Here is a 22,821-nt window from a genome sequence, read left to right as displayed (position 1 = left end):
CTCTCTGAATTGTGGCGCTGACAGCTTTGCCGATGATTTGCGTTAATGTTGAAGCGCTCCACTATTTATAAAAAATAAAATAAAAAAATCCACTATTTATAAAATAAATACTAAATGCTGTTTTTGCTTTTATTAATATGAATATGCTGTATTAATAATAATAATACAATTTTGTTATTCTGCCAACGTTAAAAATGTATATATTAAATTAAAATTAAAATTAAAATATATATGCTTTTAGTGTGAATCCAATGACAACTGTTTTTTTAGGGGAAATTTAATGTTTATTCTCTTAGTTTGAAGTCCTAAAGCAACTTGTTCAACTTGTTTAACAATAAAACAAATCATCTTAACCAATAAAACTGATCTCTATTCAAATTAAGAGTATTACAACGTTTTTTTTTATAAAAGTTTATTCTTTTTAAAATCTTTTTTTCTATTCCACTCACGCAGGCGGAACTAAAGTTACAGTCGCGTTTCCCCGTAGGAACGTAAATATCAGCGTACTAAGAAAAGTGAGAAGGCTAATCGAACAGCTAATTACATGGTTATCTATTTTTACATTCTTTAAACATATTAATGCATATTTATAGTTAAAAGTAGCATATAAATAATGAAAAAAGAAAGCCTATAATGATGTAATGACTGTTGTCGTTCCGCTTTGTATATAACTTTGTCAAGATGGCATGACTTTTTATTGTACTCACAGCGGTACCAAAGTATTTTACATTATTTTGTTCTTATTAATAATATAATATTATTAAAAGGCTTAATGATTTTTACACCACATTTTTTATTGTGGTGATATCATCTTCGCTTGTTCTAATTAAATTGGCTTGTTGAATTTTTATATTTCCTTGGAAACGGAGAAAGTTTCCTTTTCAGCCGATCACATGGGTTGGATCTTCAGCCTCAACAAGACATGAAGCTCGTGGTATCACACTTCAGATCCCATATTATGAAGCACAGTAACTAGAGGTTTGGTGTGGGGGCCATAAATAATGAATGACTCCTGCCAAATGTATCACTCCCCTCATTCTCTATAGTATGATTGGGTTTAGTATTATGATGAGATTATGAATTGGGATTTTTTTTAAAGAGGCAGCGGTGGAGTCATAATCTGGCAGGGAGTAAACATTTGGCACAAAATGGGAAAGAAATCTGTCATGATCTTTCTTTATTTACTTCTAATGAACCTCTCAACCTTGAGCTCTTTAATGATTTCTCTTGTCTTTCATCCCTCAGAGGTGTCACTGGCTTTGCCTCCTTCTTCTGTCTTTCTGTCTGTTGATATGGTACAATCATATGACCAGATTTGGGTTTGTCATCAAGCGGGGTCTTCGTGGTTACGTGAGGGTTCCATCGAGCAGTTACTCGAGTTCATATGCAAGTTGCACTCCATCTTGTTTTGGTCTCTTTGATGCTTTGTACAGTTTAGTTTGAAAATGCACTACATGGCCAAATGTCTTGAATACATGCATTATTAACAGAAGCATTATATCTGTTACTATCAAACTCTAATAAACATTGACTAATAGGAATTCATGATTTTTAGCTATATAAGACACTTTTTACAGAAAATATTATATTGTTATGGCCTATAACATCTTGTGATCCATGACGATGAGTACCAAATTGTTAAATGAATAAAAAATATAACCAATAAAAAAAATTACAAATGACCAATTATATAATCATCCTGGTATTGATGTATTTGACTGAGTTTCAGAAAGCTGCACCCATGTTTACATATGATATTCCCTATAGAGTAAAAGCTATTTAAAAAGTACATTTGTGATGTTCAGGTCTTTACATCCAGTTGGTCATGTAGTGTGTATTCACTTTCCAGACTTTTCTTACACTTTTATCCTCTTTCAGTCGCTAAAGTTCCGTTGCGGAAGTTGTGCCATAGTGTCCAGTTCAGGACAGATGCTGGGTGGTAAGCGGGGTCATGAGATTGACAGACAGGATTGCGTGATTCGCATGAACGCAGCGCCCACAGTGGGATACGAGGCCGATGTGGGGAGCAAGACCAGTCTGCGTGTCGTCTCGCACACCAGCGTGCCACACCTGGTACGCCAGCAGGGGTTTTTCTTCGATAAAGAGGCGGACACTCGATACGTCGTGTGGGGACCCGAGATAAACATGAGGCAGGATGGAAAGGGAAAGGTTTTCAACATGCTGGTGAAGCTGGCCAGGGCGTACCCTCATACCCAAATCTACACTGTTACTAGAGAAAAGATTCAGTACTGTGATGACGTGTTTCAAAATGAAACTGGGAAAAACAGGTACAAGGACACATTCTCATTTCTTCTTACTTTATTGCTCTAGTCTTATAATTTATCAAATTTACAAAATGAATATTTTTTTCTCTCTTAGGATGAAATCAGGAGCATACCTCAGTACTGGGTTTTTCACTATGATTTTAGCTCTGGAGGCGTGTGACACTACTCTGGTTTATGGCATGATTGACGGCTCTTACTGCAGGTGAGCTTCACTGACATCACTGAAAAAGAAGTTTTTCTTTAAAGGGGACATATTATGAAAATCTGACTTTTTCCATGTTTAAGTGCTATAATTGTGTCCCCAGTGCTTCTATCAACCTAGAAAATGTGAAAAGATCAACCCAATAACTTAGTTTTGGTAAACCATTTTCTGCAAGCATGTGAAAAAATAGGTCATTGTAATTTGGCCCTTATTGTGATGTCAGAATAAGGTAATACCGCCCCCTTTATCTGCACTATCCAACCACAGCACAACCATTTAGTATGGAGAGAAAGAGAGAGAGAAAATCATTCACAGCACAATTGAGTTTCAATTGCAACAAACCACCATCATTGTGATCAGTGGTTTCACTTCATCCGCTCATTTGCATTTTAAATGACACACCCAAAACGGCACACTTTTGCTCAGACCTATTTTAGACTTAGTTTACATCTTAAAAAAAATCTAATAATATGTCCCCTTTAAAAAAAATTATTAATGAACAAAAAAGTATTAAGTATAAACATTAGTACAAGGCTTTTGGGAGTACGTAAACTAACAAAGTCCACTATCCGCTGTAACATCTGTTATGACTTGTTTGTAGTCAAGCCAACCGCTCATCTGTACCATACCACTACTATGAGGTGTCCCGTCTGGACGAGTGTCGCATGTACCACGCTCATGAGCATGCTAAAAGGGGTGGCCATCGCTTTATCACAGAGAAAGAGATTTACAGACGCTGGGCATCGCAGGGCAAACTGCACTTTGTTTATCCATCCTGGTGAACACGAAAGCATCAAGAACGATAGTTACAGGCAAATCTGCTTTTTTAGGGTTTATGTGAAATTTTAAAGAACTATTTATTTCCTATAGTAGAAGTTTATGCTATTTTTATTTTACTTCTAGCGCTGTCAGCATGATTTTGACTCATGCTCCTCTGATTTTGTGTGGTCCAATTTTATTTCTTTTATTCTCTGCACAATTTTTTATATAAGGAGCCTTTTGCATTTCAATGCTTTATCATATTGTCAATTGTGTCAATTTAATTGTTTGTCGATCTGTTTTGCATGTTATTTGACATCTGGGTTATTTTAATAGAAAACCACATGAACCTCCTGATCTAATTTTAATGTTTAAACTTTGCGTTACTTATAAATAACAATGTTATTTACATAATCATGTAATACTATTGCTAGTCAAATGGTATTTTACTACATTACATCACATGATACTGCTTATAAAACATAAAGAACTGACTGCTGTCCCTCAATGGAAACCAAGAGATTTAAAGCTTTATCTTTGCACTTAACAATAATACATTAGTGCGTTTACAGCATGCTAGTATTCTTTCCCTAAAACTAAGACTTCTGCTGTGATCATTGACATATAAAATGCTGTTTATAGTCCAAAAAATACAATTCATGCTCAGATGTTGCACAGTGATATCAAATTTATAATCCGTTTTTAAAAACAGCCCACTTGACATCAAATGCCTTATACTTTTGCCTAGGTTGCACTTTTTTTATTTAATTTAAATATTTTGCTTTTAGTGTGTGTTTATAGAGAAATTGCTTGAGTTTGTCTAAATATTTGCTGTGGTGTCAGTACTTTCATGATCGTTTGAACAATTATTGAATGTGTCTACAAAACCTGTTTCCACTATTTCATTGCATTTTTCTTGCCATTGTCGCCTTGAGGATTTGTAAGGCACTATTCTTTATGAAGCTGCTTTGAAGATAGATGGTGCATTTTAATCCCCTGTGGGGAAATTGGTTTGCAGGATCATCTTAACATTACCATACAATACAAAAATATGTGATATGTACACTGGAAGGTCTTTAACTGTATTGTAAAAACCTATATACTGTACATATTGGCCTGAAACATTTCAAGTCGATGCTTTTTTCTGTTTTACTAGTTTCTTATTCAAAGATCAAAAGCAAAATCAAAAGCTGCTGTGCTTTGTTTATGTCTTAACATTTCTGTAAAGCAACTGTTTTACTGTTACACTGACTAGATTATTTTTAGCATTTCATGTGTTTTCAGATGCTTCTCATGCTTGTCTGTTGTTTTTCTCTGTAACAAAAAAACTACTAAACTACTAATGAAAAACTACTAAACTGTAAATGATATGATTTTTAAATAAATACATAATGAGGTCACATTTTAATGGGATGTCTCATCAATTTAAAGTTTATTTGGTTACATTATGTATTTGTTCCGTGTCTCTATGCTAAAATAACTTGATTATTTTAACAAATTAAATAAACCTGAAGTCCTGAAATATAATTTAAACAATAATGAATGTGGTGTGAGTGTATGTATGTATATATGTGTGTATTTTAATGAGATGTCTTATTAAAATTTTATTTGGTTACATTATAAATAAATAGAATAGAATATACAAAAATAATGACTTTTTTTAAGTTTATTTGGTTACATAATGTATTTGTTTTGTCTCTATGCTATGGTTTTTGTGGTCTAAAATAACTTGGTTATTTTAACAAATTAAATAAACCTTAAGTCCTGAAATATAATTTAATATATAATAAACATTTTTTCAATTATTCCAATGCCTATATAAAATATTTGGGAATATATATTTTCATATTTTCTTAGGTTCTTTGATAAGGTTAAAATACGTAAGCCTACGTAGCAACGTACTCGCGCAACGTAACTTGATGTCCCCCAACTTTTGACCTCACGTCACGAAAACGCCAAGCAGCTCGAGCTGCCAGCCACAACAACAAACGGAGATATAAAAGTGAAGATGAAAGACAAGGTGCGGGAGAAATTAAGGTCGGGAATTTGTAAATATATAATACAAACGCTGATTTGTAAACGTTGATCATTATCTTGTTATAACCATGCTGGTTTATTAAGCGTATGTTGTTGTTGCCAGTTTACATGGCGATGTAGTCTAATGTCTGTTTCCAAGCACGTTTTAGGCTGAAATAAAGTATATTATCATTTACATTACAAATGTTTTATGGCGGGTTGTAAAAATAGATACAGTGGTGGGGTGCAGGCCAAATAATTTCATAAAAGAAAGAACTCCGACCCGCGCATGTAGCCTAATTATTTTACAAATACAAATAAATCTCCATTCCAATGTGTTTATCATTCTAATAACTTACAGTAAACTTTTAAAGATACTTATGTTGCAGTGAAAAATACATCTGCACTCCAAAGCGAACGCGACGCACTGTGAAAACGTACTGACTGGTCATCCGGATGCTGACATCAGACTGGTTGGCGTCTACAACGCGTCTACAACGCATGCGCAGAAGCGGAGATTATTATGAGCCTGATGACTGAAATGAGTGGTCATGATGCTGCGCGGATCAAACAGCAGCCGCTATAAATCCTAATGCATCGGTAAGAACTGCGACCACAACCCCTTTTAATGCTCTTTTAGAACCGAACTGCTGTGATGGATCTTCAGTCGCTTTATTATATAAATGTCGTGCTGTATTTTGATGACTAAATCCGTTTATATGTGGTTTTGCGCTGCATCATCACCGGCTGTCACGTTACGGTTTATTGATGATATGTGCGTGCGTGTTTACATTACTGTATATTCATCTCTTGTTTATAAATGTAAATTGATTTGTATTTACTGTATTAATTCACATACAACCGTGAGATAAACAGATGCTGCTGGTTTAAAGGCCCTAAAGGTGTGACTGAGACAGCATCAGTATCTGCTGTGTTCACATTGTTTTGGAATTTGCTGCTTGAACTATAGGATTTTTTAGGAAATGGTAAATCTTGATTAGATCATATATTATATAATCAAATTAACTATACAATTACTTATATATATATATATATATATAATATATATATATATATATATATATATATATATATATATATATATATATATATATATTAGGTTATAATGTCTATATTAGATAAAAATTATATATTATATTATATATAATATTAAAAATTATATATGCCTACTTTGCATAAAGAAATTAAAGATTTTAGTGATATTATTTTTGTGACAATTGAGTATTTCAAAGCATTATAGTTGTATTGTAGGCTATTGGCGGAGTTATGAATTAAATAAATATTTATTTATTTATTTATCTGATTATATGTCTGTGTTATTGCCTATAGAAATTGAATGTTGTTTACATTTACATATAGGGTGGCTCGCACCAACAAGGATTCAGTTTTAATCTATGTTAAATTAAAGTTAATTTCAGAATTATGTTGAACCAAACTTTACCATCATTTTGATCCGGCTGGGTGATTCTCTTGAAATTAGACTTATGAGGTGTCATGAAACATTTTGATAAAAAAAAGTAAATGCAAAGCAAGAGTATCAAAATAAGAAGCATACAGATACAAACATCTCTTCATGTACTATTTTGCACATGATTTCAAATGACATCATACAAACCAAATTTGTTTTATTTTTCACATTTAAGGGGAAATTTTTCATTACCGCAACGTGTCCATGACTGGATTTTGGTTCTTTGACATGGAAATATTTATAATTTAAAAAATCTAAAAAATAAAAAGCTTCAGTGCATGTTATACTATAAACATTTACTGTAAAGAAACATGTGGTATTTGGTGATCATTGGTAAATGTAGAGACAATAATAAGGAATATATATGTGTCCAAAAAAAATTCTCATCCTCCGCAACAATTTTCAATCATTGTTTAAGCCCTTAATGAACTAACATTTTCAACAAAAAAAAAATTGTTGAAAGGGACATAATTGACTGTGACACTCAAGATGGCTACCAGGTAAACAGTTCTTATTTTTTCTCTCCAGATAAAAGTTGAAATTTTGTTTGTCATAGTACCTAGACAACTTTATAAATAATGCATATATTTAATGTAATATCATGTTGCGGTAAAGATACTTTTTGATAATGATCTTAATCTTATATGTGCAAAAAAAAGGGCTTCAATGGGTTTTTAAAAAAATCTGATGCTGGACACCTTTTAAGTCTGGATTTCGTGAGAATCACCCACCTACATAAATCCTGTTTTCCATTGCTTTTACATTGCAACTTTTTAGGAGGTTTAAGTTGTATTTAAAAAAATTGCATTTAAATTGTTACATTTACTTTTGCATTGTGACAGACCGTGATGTGGCCTTGGAGAGGTGTTTTTGTGATATATTAATCGACCAAATCTGAACCTTGGATGTGTGGATCTAGCATTTGTAGCATGGTCATAGTTGGATGGTCTATTATTTGGGCAAGAGAATGTCCTGTTAGACTAACCCAGGATGTTTTAGTCATTAGCTCTGTGTTGTTTTAAATAGTTTGGTGTCTGTATGTAGCACCACGGTCCTGGAGAAATGTTGTATTTCACTTCTGCAGTGAAAATGCTGGGTTATTTTAAGTCCAGCATTTTTCTCTCTCTATCTCTCTATAGGCATGAGAATTGAAACCTGATAGCGATAAGAATGAGACTGCGGTTTGTAGATAAAGTAAGTATCTAAGAGTTGAAATATTCAAACTTTTCATTAAAAATCAGAAAGATTGTTTTCTACACGGCACACTGCTGTATTTATGATCAAACGCACAATTGTAAACCAATCAAATAAAACAATCTTAAGTCTTTATAATGCTGTTAGTACTGTGACATAATTTGTGCTGTTTGTTATTTCTGCTAGTGGGTGTTTTAAAAAAACATTTCTTCAACAAGCAGACGTCACTGTTTGATGACATCTTCAATGTTTTCTGTGTCTATGGTTGAACAGCAATGGCACCAGGGACAGCGGATGGTGATCTATGGGCTGGTCTTCCTCATTATGACCCTCCTCATCCTCTACAGCTCAAACAGCAACAATGATGTGTACAGCCAATTCAAAGTCACAGAGTTTCACCACATCGTCAAAAACACCAACCTCAAGAAATGGGCCGGGAAGGAAGGCTACATACCTGTTTATGGCAACAAGGTGACATACAGATTTAAATTCAGAATTATGGACGCTCCAAGAAAGAGACAGACAGATAATGTTCCCATATATTAACTGAATTGTGTGAATTGTTGTGTTGTAGAGTATGAATCTCCACTGCCATCAGTGTGCACTAGTGACCAGCTCCAGTCACGTTTTGGGGTCTCATGCAGGAGACGAGATCGACCGTACGGATTGTGTCATCCGCATGAACGATGCTCCAACCTCTGGGTACGAATCCGACGTCGGGAACCGAACCACCGTGCGAGTCGTGGCTCATTCCAGCGTATTCCGGGTCATTCGGAAACCGGCGGAGTTCTTTAATCGCTCCGAGAACACCGCAGTCATATTCTGGGGCCCGTCGACAAAAATCGGACGGGAAGCAAAGGGAACTCTGTACCGTCTGATCCAGAGAGTCAGTATGACATACAGTAACCTTTCCTTCTTCATCATCTCTCCCAGCAAAATGCCGAAGTTTGACAAACTCTTTCAGAAAGAGACCGGCCGAGACAGGTACAGTCGTGATAATGCAGTACAGAACTCTACTGTAATTTAAAAATTTTTTTTAAATAAATTATTTGCTAAACAAGCAGACCAATGATAGACAGACAAAAAGAGAACATAATTATTATACATATATACTTATATGTAATTATTATATATACAAATATTGTATTATTCTTAAATGAATGACTTCACTCCTCAAAATTAAAATGGATTATTTACTCACCCCCATGTCTTTCAAGATGTTTATGTCTATATTTCGAAATGTACGAAATATGTGCTGCAAACAACCAACTTGCAAATGCATTGTTAAACCATCTAGGGCTGCTTAACGATTAATCTAGGGCTGTCAAAAGATTAATCACGATTAATCGCCTACAAAATAAAAGTTTGTTTGCGCTTAATATATTTGTGTGTGTATTCTGTGTAATTATCATCTATATATAAATACACACATACATGTATACATTTAAGAAAAATTTTGTTTATGTATATATTTTTTTATTTATATATAATATAAATATTTATATACATGTAAATGTTTGTTAAATACATATACGCATATACAAATTAATTACACACAGTGCATACATATATATATATATAATGCAAAAACAAACTTTTATTTTGTATGCGATTAATCGTGATTAATATTTTGACAGCCTTAGATTAATCGCAACTAATCGTTTGCAGAATAAAAGTTTTTGTTTATATTATATATGTGTGTGTACTGTGCATGTAAATATTTCTTAAACATATACATGCATGTGTGTGTATTTATATATACATAATTAGTATGCACAGTACACACACATATATAATCTAAACAAAAACTTTTATTCTGCAAACGATTAGTTGCGATTAATTGTTATGCAGCTCTACAACCATTACTACGTGTCTGGAATTGGCGGATGTAGCATCTATGCACATTTAAATCTATGGTCTGAGCTGGTGTGATTGAGTAGACTGATGATTGACTAGTGATTAATATGCATATTTATAAATCTATGTATATCAAGTGAGTCAAGGGGCATAGCTATTTTAAAGTATGATTAAAATAGGTGAATAATAGGTGCTCTTTAAGTGATAAAATGATTGACTACAGGGGGACTTTAATGTATTTGTCTTGTGTTATTTCTTGCTTGCACAGAAAAAAGTCACAGTCTTGGTTAAGCACAGGTTGGTTTACCATGGTGATTGCCATTGAGATGTGTGACAACATAAAGATTTATGGGATGGTACCACCCAACCACTGCGGTAAGAGATTGAGGTTCGGCCTGCCAGCAATATTAAACAGGCTGCAGTAAATTTAACCCTGTCTTACGTCTACATCTGAATTGGCTTTTTTGCAGTAAACATCCGCAGCCCAAGCGAATGCCTTATCACTATTACAAGCCCAGAGGTCCAGACGAGTGCATGACGTACCTGCAGAACGAGAGAGGACGACGTGGATCACATCATCGCTTCATCACTGAGAAACAGGTGTTTGCACGCTGGGCCAAGCAGTACAATATCACCTACACTTACCCGACATGGTGAGCAACGCCGGCTTCAAGCGAGAGAACGATCCAGTTTATTTTTTCCAACTTTCACATATCCAACGCGTTGGATATGACACGTGGTTGGCTTCCTGTAACAGATCTTGATGACCTCCCAATCAAAATTGGCTTCAGTTTTTAAACCTGCGTTGCTCAGAAACTCGGACAGTTTGGCTGCAGGATTAAGTACTGAGCTGAAATGGAGGCCATTCTCGGATCCAGGAATAGCCCGAGGATGGACAATCTGTTTTCTTTTGGAATTCTTGGGAAAACGGGTGTGAACAGACCATGGGACTTTTATCATTTTTGTCTTAAGCATGATCCAAAAACATCTACTGTATGTATTACTCCTCTTTTTCGACTTTTACTCATAATAAGTCATTTTAAAGAGAATGAAGGCCTTTTAGAACAAGACGGAGAAAATACACTTTGTATTAGTTGCCTAAGGGGGTGTGCTCACCAAAGCTTTTTTCAATTGGAAACAGGTTTGGTGTGCACGCCCCCTAAAGGTACATTAATTTATATATGGTGGTACAATCAACCCTTTTGAATGTTTGTCATTTAATAAGACCAGAAATCTGAATATATAAATATGGTAAGTATGGTCAAATTTAAATATTAAGACTGTGTTTTATTTTGTAAATATAAACGATGTAAATTGTTATTTAAAGATAGTATTTTTACATGTTTGTATGGTTTTAAAACGCCCTACAAAAGAGATATAAAGAAACGTAAAACACAATTCGGATAACTTCATGTGGTAATCACCTAATTTTTAGATTAACAACAACTTTGCTATATATTTATATCTAGAAACATTCCAGTATTTCTTTGTTCAGACTTTTATAAAATCCTTCAGACTGTCATTAGCATGCAAAGTCAATAATTACAGTTGAACTTTATTCAGCCTTAAACTCCAGCCATGAAGAACACATCCAGCTTATATACAGTGTTGGGGAAAGTTACTTTTAAAAGTAATGCATTACAATTAGGGATGACCGATGAATTTTTGTTTCATCAGCCTTAGCCGATGACCGATACAGGTGCTGTAAAACTGCTTTTGCTCACTCAATTTACATCATAAAAATGACACAATGATGATGCCAAATGTTACAAGTCTCAATTTAAAAAAAGTAACATTTATAGAACTTTAAAAAACTATATTTAACAAATAGTAAAAACAGGTGAGGGTGTTATGGAACAATCTTTTGATGTTGTCATGGAAAGGTTGGTTGTTTTTAGTTACATGACCTGCAATCGCTTGCTGCTTTCAGCACTTTGTCTGTAAATAATGCCGGAAAAAAATTGGCCACATATCGGCCGATGCCAGTACACATAAAATTCGCAAATATCGGCCTATCACTAATTACAATATTAATTTACTCCCCAAAAAGTAACTAATTGCTTTTTATGGAAAGTAATACGTTACTTTGAAGTTACTTTTTCTTGATCTATTTCAGGCCTTGTAGGTGTTTTTAATGACTGATAAGTTCTGCATTCAAAAATCGCTTATTTCCATCACAAAAATGTCAAGCTCTGGCCTGCCATCTCTTGTAATGCTTGTAATACTTGTAATGCATCACCCCCAACACTGCTTATATAGATATACATATATACATATTATATACATTGTGTAACTTTTAGAAGGATCTCTTGACAGAAATCCAATATAATAAACTCTATTATCAAGGATCTATAAAGACTTTACATAATGAAAAGTTACTTTTTATTACCTTACAATGAGACGTTTTTATCTACATACACCGCGGGTCCCCTTACATGGAAAGCCGCCATTTTGTGCCGCCATGTTTCAACAGTAGCCCTAAACAGACAAACTGCTCTACAGAGCATGTTTCGTCGCTATAATAATGGCACGATATGTAGAGACGTATGAATTCGCTAATCATGTTCATGGATGAGGTAATGAATTCATGTTTTTTTAGATGTATGTTTGTTTACATTATTTTATGCAATCGTAATGAATTAGCTGCAAGGCACAACAGATGTGTGTTAGATGCTGTTTAACTGCCACTATCGCGTTTGTTGCCTACAGTTTCTACAACCGGAAACTGAGGATAGCACGAATATTAATATTGACAATTACATGAGAGACAAGGGACTAACCACTATTTAAAACAGGAATTATTCTGGATTTACAAATCCTTGGGAACTTTTAGGAAAATGTAAATGCACAACTGCATTATATCACACTGTGCTAGTTGTTTTTGATAGTTTTTACATTTCAAAAATTGTATTTATTTATATACATTGTGGCTTTAACCTCATCGCTTGACTGGCTAATCTCTGCTCTCTCAGACGATGACATGTTTTCCATGCCCTTCGAAAGGGGGGACTGAGCCGCAGGTTGCAGTTCATGACCTCACCACTGGATGGCACTAAAATTTACACATTGCATTCTTAAAAGGTGTAGTGTGTGGGTTTTGGTGGCATCTAGTGGTGAGGTTGCGAATGGTTGACCAATGGCTCAGTCCACTGCTCACCCCTCGCTTTTGAAACGCATAGAGAAGCTACGGTACCTGCCACCGGAAAAACATGTCATATTCGGAGACAACTGAGTAAAAAAGTTTGTCCAATAAGGGATAGTGGGACTTCCATGCAAGGGGACCCTCATTGTGTAGATAAATCTCATTCTAAGGTAATAAAACATAACAGTTCATTATGAAAGGTCTTTATACACCTCTGATAATATAGTTTTGTATTTTATTTTGCATTTCTGTCAAGAGATCCTTCTAAAAAATACACACTGTACCTTTAAGCAAATGAAATGCTAAGATTCATTCAACAAACCAAAATGTATTATATCCATATCTAACACCAAAAATACCACAAAAATACTGTGTTATGTGTAGATGCCTTTATATAAACCGGTTCTGATGTTATTGATGGGTTCCTTCGGCTATAGCTGTTAATACACATTTACACTTTTAATACGTGTTTTTCATTGGACAATGCTGTTGCTTTCATTGAAGAACTGAAGTTGTCGCTGGTATCAGTTGAGGTTACTAAGATCTGTGCTGGTTTCAGAGTGTTTACCTTTGACCCGTCTAGTTGATTTGGGATTAAGCAGTGTAATGGTTAACAAAGCAGAATCACACGTGTACACTTGGGTTTAGCATTCAAGCACTATGTGCTGACCAGGTCCACATGAATTGGACTTAAACCCAAAACTCTCATTTGGATTTTATAGGGTCACACTGTCAGCTGTTAAATGGCCTTATTTTCCTTGTCCATTTGTTCTCATATCAGCCATTATGCTGCGCAGAAGAGAATAGGATTCTGGGTATGGACATGCTATGGTGTATTTGGTTGTATTCAGGACTGAAGGGTGAGCAATATGGTGAATGTATTATCTGAATTATTTTCTCTTGATTGCAGTAATATGACAGTATATAACTGTGCTCGTATCATGATGAATGTCCTTTACATGCCTGTCTTATAAAATAAACGTATACATTTGAAAAACAGATTTTAGCGAGTTTCATCATTTGTTTACTGTTGCAAAACAACATAGAGAGAAATATTCATAGCAGTTCAGAAAAGATAAAAAATTATTCACAAACATTTTACATTTATAAAGGGTAGTTTGTCCCACAGATGTTTTCATTTCACCACACACTCGGAGTCTTGTCTTCTGGTCTGTTTCTGATTGGCCCATGCTTAATTAAACATGCACTTCCTGTTGAAGACAGCAGCGGTTTCTGTGCTCATCCTGCAGACATGTTAGGAAATACAGCAGCGATTTTCTGTCGGAGTTCTGATAATGAGATTAATAGAGCCTCCTGTTATAAAGAAAAAATACAATTAGTTATGTGATTATATTTAGGAATAATATAATTGATGATATTCTTAAAGCCTATTCATACTAAATGCACATTTCTGCATAATATGTAAAAACTGTGACACCAAATCCAAAAAACCATCCTAAATGTCTTGTAGTGTGCGACAGCCTTTAGATGCTAATGAAAATGTATGTTTTCTGATGTGAAAGTACATTTTTCTCCCCCACCTCAGTCCGAATGGTGCGACTGCCCTGTCCGGGGCAGGTGTTGAGGTAAAGGTCAAAGAGCACGCTAGGATCAGTGACACTGAGATTGTCATCAGAATTAACACTCTCCTCTAAACCCCGAAGACCACCGAACACCACCAACATGTGCCTGAGAGAAAGAGAGGATTTATTTCACAAAGGATTACTCCACTTTAATAAAAAAAATCCTGATAATTTCCTCACCCCCATGTCATCTAAGACAGTGGTTCTCAAACTTTTTCAGCGTGCACGGCGCAGCCCTTGTGTACGGCGCATTCCTTCGCGGCCCCCCCAAAGAAAATTTATGACAAGAAACTGTTTTAAAACTCAACTTTTAATTAAACAAAACATACTAAATGATACAAAGTAGTGCTGTTGATTAGTAGTTTTATTTTTTTAGGTTTAATTGCACAGAATTCATGATAAATTAATTTATTTTATAAAATGTCATAAAGCTGGGGCCCCCCTGGCACCATCTCGCGGCCCCCAGTTTGAGAACCACTGATCTAAGATGTTTATGTCTTTCTTTGTTCGGTCGAGAAGAAACTAGGCCTTTAGAGAAAAACATTCCAGAATTTTTCCTCACATAGTGGAGTTTATTCAACAGTTTACAGTTTCAATGCTGCTTCAAAGGGCTCTCAACAATCCCAACTAAGGCATTAGGGTCTTATCTAGTAATACGATCATCATTTTCGCAAAAAATAAATAAATAAAATAAAAGCACTGTTAAACCGTAAAACGCACCAGCGCGACATTACCTTATTACAGTTCCATTTTAACTCTTTCCCCGCCATTGACGAGTTATATTGTCAATTTAAGAGAAAACATTTCTTCGTCAATGACGCTTTCCTGACGAGTTTTACGGTAATCTGTAATTCTGCTATTATCCACTAGATGGCTCTTACACAATTTATTAAAAAATGTAAGCAAAAACTAATTAAATTCATTTTAAACTTCGTGTATGTTTTTATCATCGTTCTGAATTTGATCTGTAACCAAAATACTTTACAAAAATGCAATTATCTCAGCTTTTTGCTCAAAATTTGGTCTTTTTGAAGAAACCTACTCAAATTTAAGAGGTTGTAACAGTCCCTCCAGAAAAACGCGATTATACGATCGCATGATTTAACGCATAATCAGCCAAAGTCTGCATATTTATGCGGGGGATGCATTTTTTCAAATATGCCGCACTTCCGCAGCATAAATTGCTGATTTTCTTTGCACATAAATATGCAGGGTTTGCATGATTTGATAATTCCTGCATTTTCGTAGCAAAAATCACATATATCTTAGCAGAAAGTTAAAAAAACTTAATTTCTTCTCGACTGAACTAAGAAAGACAGCAACATCTGGCATGACATACAGGTGAGTAAATTATCAGATTTGTTTTATGAAAGTGGAGTACTCCTAAAAACAAATTACGTTGACCACATTCAGAAAACATATTCTGGATTGTCAGAACTCACTTGAATGGAGACAGAGTGATGTCATCTGCATTGTTTCCTTTCTCTGACGTCCCGACAGTCAGATCATAACCCTCTTTATATGGACACTCTGTGAACACTGAACCTGCAGAAACACAAACATACACAGAGAACAGAGATCAAGACGGTTTCATAAAGATGAGGAAGATGAAAAAATGAGAAACACTTACTGAGACAGGACGCCAGTCGAACGCTGTAACCCCAGTACAGACCTCTTAATGTTCTCGGCACGTGAGGAGCTACAACACTACCTTGATGAACTTTACTATCTGAAACAGATATAAAAACCAAGCTAATATATTGTTTTTACATAAAATCATCATACATAAATAATGTGAAAAATATAACTTTAGTTAGGTCATGTCAAAGATTGAAATCAAAATGTAATGCTCCAAATCTCATCATTACATTATGAGACTTTAACCCGGATTTCATGTATGCTATAATATAGAAGGTTTTATTATCAGGTCTTTATAAAGAAAGCTTGTCCATGGTATAAGATGAGGACTGAAACTGCTGTGATTGTTGTTTATGTGAGTATACCTTCATTGTATTTCTTGTTGAGCTGTACAGTTACTCTCAGTCCGGCCTGAAGTTGTTTATCGATCCGAACGTCCTACAGACAGCGTAAACAGTACGAGGTCAATTTCTGTTTGTTTTTCTTTCTATTTATCTGTTTGTGGCTGTGTACAAAATTGTCCCATATACCCCGTTTATAGTAGGGCTGCATATCAATTAAATTGGCAAAATAAAGGTTTTTGTTTACATCATATATATGTGTGTGTACAGTGTATAATAATTATGGATAAATAAATACACACACACACACATGCATGTATAATATTAATATAAATAAGAAAAATATATTTACATATTAAGTACTTACATTTTTATGTAATATAAATTATAAATAAATAAACACATGTAAAAATTTGTTAAATATATAAATGCATGTGTGTGTATTTATATATACAGTTTTATTTTACACAGTACACACAGAATGTAAATAAAAACTTTTATTCTGCAATTGATTAATCGCGATTAATAGTTATGCAGCCCTATTATATAGTGCACTATAAATAGTAGTGTATTGTAGTAGACAATATAAAGTGCAAACATTTAATACCACAACAATGCACCGCAATAACGAGTGTACAAACAATTTACACCCAATGGCAAGTAGCTACTCATTAGGGCTGCATAACGATTAATCGCAAATAATCGTTTGCAAAATAAAAGTTTTTGTTTACATCATATATGTGTGTGTGTGTACTGTGTATAATAATTATGTATAAGTAAATACACACGCATGTAGATATTTAAGAAGTATTTTTGTGTATATACATTTTTATATTTATATATAATTTATATTAAAGGTATTGCGGAGGATTTTCTTTTTCCGGGTGGATCATAAAGGCTATTGGTCCTCCTAGTTGTCAATCAGGAGTGTTGCGCAATTGCATTTTTTTTAAAAAGTGGAGAAGGCGGTTCTTTTTTAAAATTTGAGAAAATCCTCCGCTACACCTTTAATTATGTATATATAAATACACACACATGCATGTATAATTATTAATCATGCATGTGTGTGTATTTATATATACATAATTATTATACACAGTGCACACACATATGAGAAGTAAACAAGAACTTTTATTTTGCAAACGATTAGTCGCGATTAATCATTATGCAGCCCTCCTACTCATCCACTCAGTGTCTGAATTCACGCAGTCATTTTCATTCACTCCTTTAAGTGGACTATATAAAGGCTAGTGTAGCGAATGATAAATAAGAGTATAGTGGGCTATTTCAGACATTGCCCATGTATTCAAACACACACCTTCCTCATGCCACAGTTCACCAATGACCCTTTCCCTGATTTGCATGGCCGATCAAGCACCACCCCTTCTCGAAACTCCGCCTCCTCATCAATGCGCATGTGGTGGGGGCTGTCCAGTGGATTCAAAACACCTTAAATACACAGGAACACTCTTGAAATGCTTCTCCAGACATTGCACTGCTAACACAACATTAATATTACATTTCTAGTCATCAATACTGCTCTCATACTTACCAGCAAACTGCAGATCTTTATGCACCGGGAAAAATGATTTCCGCAGGTACCTTCATACAAATGCAAATGTGAGTCATTCATGAGTAAATGTACTTTACATTTGACGTGGTTTTAACAGGACTTACTGTGGACACTCCAGGTATTGCAGGATCCGTGCCAGCTGAACACAGGCTTGACCTTTCTTACCAACACCTTTGAACTCCCCCTCAGTGTTCCTGAAATAGTCAAATAATGCAATTCCATAAGAGTCTGTCTGAAGAAAGCATTGCGAACAAAACATTAAAACTATACTATCTGTTTTTGGGGCTGGGTGATAGTGACTAAAATTCCTATTTTGGGATAAAATACGTTATAAAGACAATATCTGTTTTTTTCTACAAAGTGGAATAAATGTTTACATGCAAGTCAAAGCCTTATGTCAGATGTCTTTTTAGATGCTTTTATAAAAACCGTGCATGATAACTAAACCAGCTTCATGGTACAGACCCCAGACCTCCTAAAACACCACGTTTCATAATCAGTAATGTAATTAGTCCCTTACGTTATATTATCTCCTTGTTCATCAAATATGATCACTTCATCCACACAGAATACAGCACACGCCCGAGCGATCTGACCAGCCAGGTATGTTCGCAACTCTGGAGATTGAGCGTTGTCCATTACTGATCCAGGAACAGCCACGCTCAATGTATATGACCGACCTGTCAATAAAAATACATAAGACAAACACTTTGTAAGTGCAATGTGTATCATTTCAAAAGACTCAGGAAAGATAAGGAATATTTTAGCTATTCAGTAATAATTCACTAGCATCATAAACAGATTCAGTGTTGTTATCTTACCTTTGCTTTCATTTTCTTCCTGATGAATCTGCTGCTGATCTTCTGCCTTTTGCTTTTGTTTCTCCAGCTGTCGGATGACTCTGGTTTCTTTACGTAATTTCTTCTCCTCTTTCTCTGAGCATAAGAAACAAACAGCAGCCATGAAATCAGAACAAACACGTTATATGTCAGTTCTTATATTCCTAATATATCATATACTCATCACATGTATACAACTTCTAAAATTCTCTAATATAAGATAAGCTTATTTACAGTAAACCGTGAATTCTTCCATCTGTTCAAATTGGGCAATGATACAAATTGTTATTTCAGTATTATTAGCTCCTTTATAGGAATGTACTTGACTTCCATCGGGAAGAGGATCAGATACCGTAATTGACATGTTTAAGAAAATGGTCACATAACAGGATAAGACCAAATATGAAACTATGTCAAAAGATAATAAACTCCTACTACTACTGTATCTAAAATATAAGTCAGGGTACAAGTTTGCAATTCTTAGTAAATGATCAATTTTTCATCAGTTTTTCTTTAACCTCTTTAATTTTTAAGAAAGATGCTATACTGATGGGTTGATGCAAATCATCTAAAATCACATTTGAGTCACATTTTTAGGACACATTGTAATTACATGAAAAGTTTTATCCAGTTAAATGAGATTGTTACTGACTTTGTGCTTTCCATTGTCGCCAGTTCACTTTCTCCCCGCCCTGAAAATGAGAAATTGCAAGCATATTATAAGGAACATTTAATGAAATGTATCTTATAAATGTGACAACTTAAAACAATACATAAAACAATACATAATGCATAAAAACAGGGTTCAATTATCCAGTTTTTTGTTTATAATTGAAAATGTGTAAAACTAAGTAAAAATACGTTCAAACCTCTTCATTTAAGAGTATATTTGGTTTATTTTTCTTCGGAGAAGGCTCATCCGCCATGCTGTCTAAACATGCGTTTCACCTAAAATAATCGTCCTGGAAACAAACATACGAAATATTTGGTTCCTTAACACATTTAAATTATTATAGCACTGTAATATCATTTTATCTAATAATAACTGGAATAAATGTATAGATAAATAAATAATATATTGTTTTAGAACACCTCTAATAACTAAAGTAAATGTTTTTCAACTGACCCTGTCTGTGTTTCAGCCGGACGGATTTCACAGTTGCGCTCTCTTTTAAGCGCAGGCTCTGAGGAAAAACATCGCGAGCCTCGAGCCTTAAATTAAAACGCCACAATATCATAAACAAACGATTAACGGCGGATTACGTAACATCTGACAGCTTTGTGAATACTTCAACACATCAAATTTCATAATGGTAAGAAGAGAAATACAGTCAGTGTCGTGTAAATATGTTTGTTTAATGTCTGACATGTGGCGGCTTGTCTGTGTTTGTATGTGCGCGTGCGTGCGAAATTTCGGTGCAAGTTAGTAGAACCGACATAAAAATATATTTTGACATTTAAATGTATTTAATTTTTGTAAAATAACAGCTTTAATGAAGTGTTACTCAACAAGGCTGACATGTCTGATTTGTGTAACACGTTAACTTGGTGCTTATTTTTGTTAGTTTGCGTTAAGCACCACTCCTGTGAATTGTAGTAACAAAACAAATTGACAATTTTGGCTTAAATAATTTAACCACGGCTATTTAAAATGGGAGGTAACGTTAGGGGGAACAACTCGATTTTTATACAAGATCTGGCAGATGTTTTTCTATTGTTTTGATTCTCTAAATATGTGTGTTTTATCAATAGACCACATTTTTCTCTCAATATTGGTATTGGCCATATTGGTCGACTACTATTCAAAATTATACTAGTCCTGGTCATCACACTGTTGGAGCAATAATGACTTATGATTGTACATTTTAGATTACATTTATATACATTCTAATATGTATCATTAATTGTACTATATTAAGTTTTCATCTCTGTAAAGTATCATATGTCTGTCCACAGCCGCAGAACGAACACATCGAGTTACACCGTAAGCGTCATGGATACCGGCTGGACCATCACGAGAGGAAGCGAAAGAAGGAAAGTCGTGAGGCACACGAGCGATCACACAAAGCCAGAAAGATGATCGGACTCAAAGCCAAACTCTACCACAAACAGAGACATGCCGAGAAGATCCAGATGAAGAAGACGTGAGTGCATCTGTTGCTACAGCAACAGACATTTGTAAAAGTTGCTATGGAGATGGTCCTTAGAAACTTAGCCTCTCATCCCTGATATATGTGCTTGAATTTGTATGAAATCATGTTTTTTGTGCAAAACATATGTTTATTGTTGTGTTACAGCATTAAGATGCATGAACAGAGGAAAAGCAAACAGAAAGATGATGACAAAACACCAGAGGGGGCGGTGCCAGCTTATCTGCTGGACAGAGAGGGCCAATCACGTGCCAAAGTTCTCTCTAACATGATTAAACAGAAGAGGAAAGAGAAGGCTGGAAGTATTTAATCAGATGGCTGTTTTTAAATAAATTTTAACTATATGTAAAATCTAGAATGCCCTGTGGTATGATGTTACAAGTAACTTGCAAAAAGATTTTGTAGAAAGCATAAAAATAGACCTATACATACAGTTTTTACCATTCAGTCAACTCCCGGTGGATGGAAAAACTCCTCAGTCAACATTTTTAATTCTAGTTGAATGTCCAGTGCTGTTTGACTGTCATTAAACGGGTCATGCTAATATAAGGTTGTTGTTGTTTTTTAGGGAAAGTGGGAGGTTCCTCTACCGAAGGTCCGAGCTCAGGGTGAGACGGAGGTTCTGAAAGTCATCCGTACAGGAAAGAGACAGAAAAAGGCCTGGAAGAGAATGGTGACCAAAGTCTGTTTCGTGGGAGACGGCTTCACACGCAAACCACCCAAATATGAACGTTTCATCAGACCGATGGTAAATATGACATGTACAGAACTGAGTGATAGACCTACAATGTTTTCAATGATATTCATTTTATTTCTCTATGTACATTATAATAGTTATATGAATTAGAAACATTTGAAAAATGTATCTGAACACTGCGTCTCAATCATGAAACTAGTACAGAAGCTAATGGTCGTTGTGCATTAAATCAAATGTTGCACATAACAGGTACACTTGGATTATTTCTAAATATATTAAAGAATTTGTTATTCAATAGGGTCTGAGGTTTAAGAAAGCACATGTCACTCATCCTGAGCTAAAGGCGACGTTCTGTTTGCCCATTTTGGGCGTGAAGAAGAACCCCTCGTCCACACTCTACACCACGCTGGGAGTCATCACCAAAGGAACAGTCATCGAGGTCAACGTCAGCGAGCTTGGATTGGTCACACAGGGCGGGAAGGTTATTTGGGGTGAGTGTCAGATATTTAAATAACTTCATTTTTATTGGCTCTTCTTGTTTTCAAATGCAATTTTTAATCTGAATCATCTCATACTTCAGGTAAATATGCCCAGGTGACGAACAACCCAGAAAATGATGGTTGTATTAATGCTGTCTTGTTGGTTTAAGTGAAACCTGAAGCATTTAAAACCGAACTGTGCCTCCGAGTACACCTCTTCTGTCCTATACTGTTGTCATCATCTTGGAAGCCATCAAGTCTCATAACGTGGCATAATTTGGATAGATGACGGGTTGTCCTGTCATGAAGTTTCTTTGCATCCGGACCCAAAATTTGAAGAACATGTGGATCAAAAATAAAGTGCTAGAAATAAAATGTTTTCCTTTGGTTTGATTTTTAATTTACCTTACAGATGTACTGTGGCTATGATATGACTACTTATGTTTTATACAATGGTATTATTATTGTTCTCCAGGTTTCTTAAAGAAAACAAATGCATTACAATGTTATAAAACATTTGTTCAAGGCTAAATGCTATAACACAAAGTAATCTTTTACAGATCTAATTAAAAAAATG

General features: G+C 34.9%; 4 protein-coding genes across 8 annotated transcripts; 3 read left to right on the top strand and 1 right to left on the bottom strand.

Moving 5' to 3' along the window:
• Positions 1–475: 475 nt before the first annotated feature.
• st6galnac4 (ST6 (alpha-N-acetyl-neuraminyl-2,3-beta-galactosyl-1,3)-N-acetylgalactosaminide alpha-2,6-sialyltransferase 4) lies at positions 476–4,654 on the top strand. 3 transcript variants are annotated; one of them, XM_055180696.2, is made up of 6 exons: positions 476–547; positions 862–934; positions 1,246–1,386; positions 1,879–2,288; positions 2,380–2,487; positions 3,089–4,654. In XM_055180696.2, exons 2-6 carry the CDS (start codon positions 923–925, stop codon positions 3,267–3,269), a joined length of 852 nt encoding a protein of 283 aa, XP_055036671.2. In that variant the 5' UTR covers positions 476–547; positions 862–922; the 3' UTR covers positions 3,270–4,654. The 3 variants fall into 3 exon arrangements, with proteins under 3 accessions (XP_055036671.2, XP_055036674.2, XP_055036673.2); XM_055180699.2 differs by lacking the exon at positions 1,246–1,386; XM_055180698.2 differs by lacking the exon at positions 476–547 and having other exon boundaries at positions 861–978.
• Positions 4,655–5,151: 497 nt separating this feature from the next.
• st6galnac6 (ST6 (alpha-N-acetyl-neuraminyl-2,3-beta-galactosyl-1,3)-N-acetylgalactosaminide alpha-2,6-sialyltransferase 6) lies at positions 5,152–13,943 on the top strand. Of its 3 annotated transcripts, none has more exons than XM_073871537.1 (7): positions 5,152–5,283; positions 5,652–5,862; positions 7,891–7,945; positions 8,219–8,416; positions 8,520–8,929; positions 10,071–10,181; positions 10,276–13,943. In XM_073871537.1, the coding sequence occupies exons 3-7, from the start codon at positions 7,922–7,924 to the stop codon at positions 10,457–10,459; spliced, it is 927 nt and encodes a 308-aa protein (XP_073727638.1). In that variant the 5' UTR covers positions 5,152–5,283; positions 5,652–5,862; positions 7,891–7,921; the 3' UTR covers positions 10,460–13,943. The 3 variants fall into 3 exon arrangements, with proteins under 3 accessions (XP_073727638.1, XP_073727640.1, XP_073727639.1); XM_073871538.1 differs by having other exon boundaries at positions 5,199–5,266; XM_073871539.1 differs by lacking the exon at positions 5,652–5,862 and having other exon boundaries at positions 5,168–5,283.
• A 2-nt stretch (positions 13,944–13,945) lies between these two features.
• On the bottom strand, positions 13,946–19,886 carry spout1 (SPOUT domain containing methyltransferase 1). Its single transcript, XM_055180897.2, has 12 exons — positions 19,788–19,886; positions 19,571–19,610; positions 18,901–19,014; positions 18,600–18,759; positions 18,184–18,273; positions 18,059–18,108; positions 17,825–17,955; positions 16,531–16,603; positions 16,158–16,256; positions 15,970–16,072; positions 14,486–14,633; positions 13,946–14,258 (listed from the first exon to the last, which is right to left on the bottom strand). The coding sequence occupies exons 1-12, from the start codon at positions 19,842–19,844 to the stop codon at positions 14,184–14,186; spliced, it is 1,140 nt and encodes a 379-aa protein (XP_055036872.2). The 5' UTR covers positions 19,845–19,886; the 3' UTR covers positions 13,946–14,183.
• A 184-nt stretch (positions 19,887–20,070) lies between these two features.
• On the top strand, positions 20,071–22,623 carry nsa2 (NSA2 ribosome biogenesis homolog (S. cerevisiae)). The gene is made up of 6 exons (XM_073871541.1): positions 20,071–20,231; positions 20,875–21,062; positions 21,216–21,370; positions 21,641–21,816; positions 22,064–22,256; positions 22,346–22,623. The coding sequence occupies exons 1-6, from the start codon at positions 20,229–20,231 to the stop codon at positions 22,411–22,413; spliced, it is 783 nt and encodes a 260-aa protein (XP_073727642.1). The 5' UTR covers positions 20,071–20,228; the 3' UTR covers positions 22,414–22,623.
• Positions 22,624–22,821: the final 198 nt, after the last annotated feature.

The sequence above is a fragment of the Misgurnus anguillicaudatus genome, chromosome 9 (genome assembly GCF_027580225.2).
Source record: "Misgurnus anguillicaudatus chromosome 9, ASM2758022v2, whole genome shotgun sequence".
Lineage (NCBI taxonomy): Eukaryota > Metazoa > Chordata > Actinopteri > Cypriniformes > Cobitidae > Misgurnus > Misgurnus anguillicaudatus.
Note: the sequence above shows the minus strand (reverse complement) of the source record. Positions and strands in the feature narration are given on the sequence as shown.

Coding starts and splice junctions, on each gene's coding strand:
- spout1 (XM_055180897.2), bottom strand. CDS start 19,844: ATGGCGGATGAGCCTTCTCCGAAGAAAAATAAACCAAATATACTCTTA. Junction 19,015..19,570: donor GCGACAATGGAAAGCACAAA/GTCAGTAACAAT, acceptor TCTTATGCTCAG/AGAAAGAGGAGAAGAAATTA. Junction 16,257..16,530: donor CAACAAGAAATACAATGAAG/GTATACTCACAT, acceptor TATCTGTTTCAG/ATAGTAAAGTTCATCAAGGT.
- nsa2 (XM_073871541.1), top strand. Junction 21,063..21,215: donor AAGATCCAGATGAAGAAGAC/GTGAGTGCATCT, acceptor GTTGTGTTACAG/CATTAAGATGCATGAACAGA. Junction 21,817..22,063: donor AACGTTTCATCAGACCGATG/GTAAATATGACA, acceptor GTTATTCAATAG/GGTCTGAGGTTTAAGAAAGC.
- st6galnac6 (XM_073871537.1), top strand. CDS start 7,922: ATGAGACTGCGGTTTGTAGATAAA. Junction 7,946..8,218: donor GACTGCGGTTTGTAGATAAA/GTAAGTATCTAA, acceptor ATGGTTGAACAG/CAATGGCACCAGGGACAGCG. Junction 8,930..10,070: donor AAAGAGACCGGCCGAGACAG/GTACAGTCGTGA, acceptor TTGCTTGCACAG/AAAAAAGTCACAGTCTTGGT.
- st6galnac4 (XM_055180696.2), top strand. Junction 1,387..1,878: donor GCAGTTACTCGAGTTCATAT/GCAAGTTGCACT, acceptor ATCCTCTTTCAG/TCGCTAAAGTTCCGTTGCGG. Junction 2,488..3,088: donor ATTGACGGCTCTTACTGCAG/GTGAGCTTCACT, acceptor ACTTGTTTGTAG/TCAAGCCAACCGCTCATCTG.